The sequence below is a fragment of the Monodon monoceros genome, unplaced genomic scaffold (genome assembly GCF_005190385.1).
Source record: "Monodon monoceros isolate NGI ecotype Baffin Bay Population unplaced genomic scaffold, NGI_Narwhal_1 Super_Scaffold_6, whole genome shotgun sequence".
Taxonomy (NCBI): Eukaryota; Metazoa; Chordata; class Mammalia; order Artiodactyla; family Monodontidae; genus Monodon; species Monodon monoceros.
The window spans coordinates 8133089-8138950 of record NW_021703783.1 but is presented as its reverse complement, the minus strand read 5'-3'; the positions used below and the strand labels follow the sequence as shown (position 1 = coordinate 8138950).

General features: G+C 40.2%; 1 protein-coding gene across 1 annotated transcript; it reads right to left on the bottom strand.

The window, feature by feature from the left end:
• Nucleotides 1–849: 849 nt before the first annotated feature.
• On the bottom strand, nt 850–5856 carry SMIM10L1 (small integral membrane protein 10 like 1). The gene has a single exon (XM_029205049.1). The coding sequence runs from the start codon at nt 2824–2826 to the stop codon at nt 2620–2622; it is 207 nt and encodes a 68-aa protein (XP_029060882.1). The 5' UTR covers nt 2827–5856; the 3' UTR covers nt 850–2619.
• Nucleotides 5857–5862: the final 6 nt, after the last annotated feature.

The window sequence follows — 5862 nt, the reverse complement described above, 5'->3', positions numbered from 1 at the left end:
AGAAAAAAAGGTTGAGGAAGGCACATGTTCATTAGCCACCCAAATCCCTGTATGTCACCATTCCAGGGCTAATGGCAGCCTCATTCTTTTGTGTTACAAATTGGGACATTAGTGCCTCTAGGAAATAGTGATGCCCACCATTTGTAAGCCCATTGGCAATACTGAATTATTTCATTGATCAAATTACATTTCTGGTATTTTAGACTAAAATGTTTTAGTCCCTGCACTTTCACAGCAATATATAATTACCAAGGGAAGAGATCATAGTCCGGAAACCTGTCTTCTTGGATATTCTTTAAAAAACTGCATCTGATAATTGATGCACAATTAAGCACAAATAAGGTAAACCTATGAAAATGGCATAGGTTGATATTAACACAGCCCTTTAGGTGGATTAAAAGAAATGATCTCTAATCTGGTCAGGAGCATCTGGGAAAAACTTAATGGAAAAAGTGATGTCTAAGTTCAGCCTTAAAACACAGGTAGAGTAACCATAAGTCAAGAAAAAAAAAGGTACAGAAGGTTGAAGAAAGTGTACGACGTAGAAAGATGAAGATGTACTCTACTTTGGCTGGAGACAAGGAATGAAGGGTAGGAAGAAGTTACTCAAAGCAAGACATTGTGCTACAGGGGGCACTTATTTTATATTCCTAGAGTACACTTGTTTGTTGGATACAATTAGTGGAATACAGAAGACTACAAATAGTTTACATCTTTACTTTGGCAAATAATTGCCCCTTTCAGCTCAAATGTCTCTTCCTGGAGGGTCTTCCCTACACCCCCATTGTCAGTAATCTACAAACCTCCTTCAGTACTAAAACCCTCCAATGGAAAAGCAGGCACTCCATATGAGAGTTTTAAGTTTTATTCACAAGTTAATGAAATATTCTGTTATAACAAATACTCTTTACTGTGTACAGTATGTATCAAGCACTAAGTCAGGCTTATTTTTAATTCTTGACTGATCTTTCAAGGTGGGTATTTTTACTCTCATTTAATAGAATTGAGAAAACTGGGGTTTAGGCAGATTAATGGGCTCACCTGGACCACAAAATTAGTTTGTATTTTAACAGAGGTCTGCCTGATATCTGTATCTATATATATATCTTCGCACACACACACACACGGCTAAGAAAAATCACCGTTACTGTTAGACTGGTAGTGAAAAACAGCAGTCCTCCACCTTTCTGTCTATCCCTGATTTTCTTTCTCCAGAGACTACCAATTTTAACTCTTAGCTATTTCTTATTGTACTCTAAGTGACATGTTATACTGCTTTTTTAAAATCAACTTTTCTATATCAGATCTTGATTGATTCTCCCCCATTACATATACATCTCTCTCTTCTCCAGTCGTTCCAATGTTACCTAATAATTTACCTGTATTCAGTGTTTATATAATTATAACTGGCTTTATATGATGAGTAGTAATATTCTTCACAGTGGAGTTATGCAGTGTAGTTCTTGAAAATTTTTATTTTTCCCGGGGTTTATAACTGCCTCAGCTTTGCTTCCTTAATTAGAAAAAATTTTGCAGACCACTAATTCGTCTCCAGACTCTCTGAAATCTAAAAATCTCTTGACTCCAAATACATCAGGTAATCTGAAACATTCCACCCTAACTCTAATCTCTAGGCATTTCTTGTTGACCTCATGCTGTTCTCCCCTCCTCTTCTCTCTTTCATATAGTTACATTTAAGCAACTTTATGGCTACTCTTTAAATAATAGAATGCCCTCTTCCCCCATCGACAACAGAATTTTCCTCTCAGCTTCCCACTTTAAAAGACACCATTACCATTCCAGGTACCCTCACGTTTACACCATCAAGGCTGATAACATGTGCACTCAAACTTTGTAACTGTAAGTGTTCTCTTAAAAAGATGAAAACGATAAACAGCATTTACATTATTATGATTATTTAAATGTTATTCGATAAGTCGCCAAGCTTTGCGCTATGACTGGATTTCCTTCTCTTTGGCTCCAAGATTTTGAACTGCATGTTACTCATAGGGACACTGAAATAGAGTCCACTTTCTTACACTCAAAATCCTGCAGCATTTTACATTGTTTGGTATTTGAAGGATGTGTTTCCTGTATAGTTTTTTTCAGTGAAAGCTTCTGATCGTCATTGTTTTTTCTTGTGGGATGAAGAAATATATGCCCTCCACAGCATATCCTTAAGATCTCCAGCTTCTTACTCATTCATCGTCCTGCTTATATTCCAGTCTCATACTCCCGAAATTTACTTATTTATTAAATTAATATGGACCATGAGCTTGTACATTTTTGTCCTGAAAATTTTAGTACCTTTCCCTTTTTGTCATGCAGCCTGTTCGTCCCGTTTTTGTTTTAAGGATGCACAGCTTCTTAAATATTGTCGTGGGTCTTAACTGAAGTTCTTTCTCGGCTCCCGGAATCGCGTATTTCCTCTTCCTAATCTCGGCAAGGTCTCAGTGACAGTACAGGAGCTCGGCTGAGAGCGGAGAGCACAGCCGCGGAGGGAGCCCAGGCACTCTCGCGAGACAGCGGAACTCCTCGCCCCCAGTTCCGCAGCGCCGCGGGGCCTCCTGGGAGTCGGCCATAATGCAGGCCCGGGATACCGGCGGCTTCCTCAGGGCTCTAGAAGTGTACCTGCAAGCGGATGTTGAGGACCACGGAGCCCGCGATGTAGAAGTACGGGAAGTTCATGCGCAGCTGCCAGGCCAGCTCGAAGAAGGCGAGGAGGGTGCGGGAGAGCCCCTTGCAGAAGACCCCGTACGAGCCGGGGGCCGCGGCCAAGCTCGAGGCCTTGAGAGCCAAGGATGACGGAGCCGCCGCGGTGGCCATGGACGCGGTGTCGCCGCTTGCCCGGTGCAGTGCCTGGAGCGCAGGGTGACCGTAGACCCCGCGGACCCCCCGACTGACGGCGGTGACCGGGAGGGGCCGGGGGCTAAGCGGCAGCTGGGCTTACACTCGCGCCTGACGTAGCCGCGGCTGCTTCCCTAACGGCGGTGAGGCGGGGGCTGCGGCTGGCGCTCCGCCCCTTCCTGTCTGCTGCTTAAAATGGTATTCAGCGTTTAGCGTTTTAACTCTTGGTAGGTCGGGAACGGGTTATTTATTTACATGTATGCCATGCAGTTATTTTGTACAGCATATACGAACAGCCTTACCGATAGTGTTTTCACTTTAAAATGAAGAAAGGAAGCTAAGTAAAATTCTGGAACTTGCCCGAGGAGCTTGCATTAAAACTCGGGTTAGTCTCTGTGAACTGGGCTACTAGCCAGGAATCTTACCCATTTGATTCCGTAACATTAACTTTAATATTATGGCAAGGTGATCTCCTTACATAAGCCAGTTTGGGCACAAAGTCTCCGTATTTATATCGTGCTTTAACTTAAAGGATCACAGTCTCAGGCAGTGGATTTCGTATGTATTAGGACGATTTCAGGTGCAAGTGTTAGAAATTACACACTTATTTAAGCAAACACACACACACATATCCACATATATAAAACTGTATAAAGCTCAATTGTGTATCCCCAACTAGAATTTCTTTTGCTACTTTGCTACCAGTACCAACCCAGCAACTAGACAGCACCTAGAGGAACTGATAACTGCTCACTCAAGACAACTTCTAAAATACTGGTATAGAGACTGAAGAGTAGTGTAAGATCAATGACAACTCAGAACCAGTAGATGTATCGTTTCCACATAGAAGTACAATTCATCCTTTCTGAAAATTGAAAGAATAATAGAGGTATTCAGGGTCACAGAAGTCATTAAGTCCCTGACTCTTCCATTTCCAACCACATAAAACTATGTGGACTCATTCTCTTCCACCATTCTTCTGCTCTTCGCTCCCCTCCCTCCCCACTAGCTCTTGTTAACTCCATGAAAACCAGATCTTTCATTCTAAGCCCACGGGGAAAACAGCAGCCATTTATCAATGTTTATAACATGGCTAGGTTGATATCCTGTTCCAGTTGGAAAGGAATAGGCAAAGAAGAGCAGTCATGAAGCTCCAGTTCCTACTTGTCAATGCTGCAGAGCTGACGAAAGATTTCTGTCAGGTGAAAGTGACAGTGGAGAGTGGGATAGGATCAGTGTTTTACATGATTGTGTTTTTTATTCTGTCCCTTGATGTTTAGACTTGAATGACTGATCCACACTTTTTGCCAAGTAGGCACACATAAGTAAGCTTCAACAGGAACACGTCTTAAACCATTTCTCTAGATGTTGCTTCATTGACTCTTTAACTTGGCCTTCCTTTCCAGATCTTTCTTATCCCCTTATTGTTGACCCTATATTCCCAATTTAGTACTTTTTTTTTTCTCCTTTAAAGTAAATGTTTATTGGGAAAGTCAAGTCTGCTGAATTTACAATGATTTGCTATTAAATCATCATGAAGCTTAAAATCCCCAGAGGTCATGCTCATCTTTTCATCACACACATTGATTTTCATTTTCAGGAGGCCTAGACAGGCTCTGAAAAGTAGTTCATCTCACTGCGTTTCACATCAGTAGGGCCAGGAATGCAACCTAAAGCTCCTGGTAGAGCTCTACCTAAAGAGGAGATCATACCAAGATCAAATGTAAGTGCTTCATTTCTTTCTTTTTTTTTTTTTAACATCTTTATTGGAGTATAATTGCTTCACAATGGTGTGTTAGTTTCTGCTTTATAACAAAGTGAATCAGTTATACATATACATATGCCCAGTTTAGTACTTTTTAATGGCTTGTTTGGTTTAATGATGCTTTGAAAAAGTTTTAAGGTAAGCTGCAGCAGGTCTGAAAATTCTCAGCTCCTTTTTTAAAGAATTTGCCAATATAAGTGTTCTATTATATTTAAAAAAATGCATTCATCCTGCAAGGATTGGATCCAAACGATCCATGCCTAAACACAAGAGAAAAATTACAACTCAGTGAAAGAGTCTGTCCCACATTTGCAGGCTAACAGATTGAGTTTAGCCTTTCAGTAGGCAACACATCAGGAACCGTTTGATGTTCAGTGGAAACCTTTATGTAGGTTTAGTAAACTCAGTGAAAGAAAAACAAATTGTAACATATGATAGCAATGATTAGATCCCATAGTAACACTGCAATTTCTGGATCAAGACTGTACATTCAAGCATCAGATTTGTGTCATACTGAAGCAAACCATTAGCTGCAACATCAGATTAAGATTTTTCCCTCTTAAGGTATCTAGAAAAATATCTGATGCCGGCATCGTTTCTGGACGCTTAGCTCTGAATCTCCTTCTGCAGACCTTGTAATACTTTGATACTCTCTCAAAAGTGCCTTTATGCTTAAAACCACCAGAATAGATTCTTTTAAAATAAATTTCAGTGAATTCATGTTGACCTTTCCAATTCTTATTTTGTATATGTTTATTTCTTTTTTCTAATGCTGAAAATTTTGGTCCCTAACAACAAAAAATTAACAATTATTTGTGTGCATCTCTGTGCATAATAGTTTCAGACTAGCCATATGCTATTCTAACAACATAATTATTAAAAAAATAATTGAAGATTTCTCTTATTTAAGAATATATCCTAATGGAGATAAAAAGTAAAATTACCATGTCTTAGCATCATTTGAAACAACTTTATTATTAAACCATGCATTATACAAACAAGTGTCTTTGCTTTATTTTGCATTTGATTTTTACAGATTGATAGTTCTTTTGATTTAATTTTGTCTATTATTATGTAATAAATTTTCATGGTACCAGAGTCAAAACTGCAAAACAAAGTATAGGGCTTCCCTGGTGGTGCAGTGGTTGAGAGTCTGCCTGCCGATGCAGGGGACACGGGTTTGTGCCCCGGTCTGGGAAGATCCCACATGCCGTGGAGCAGCTGGGCCCATGAGCCATGGCCGCTGAGCC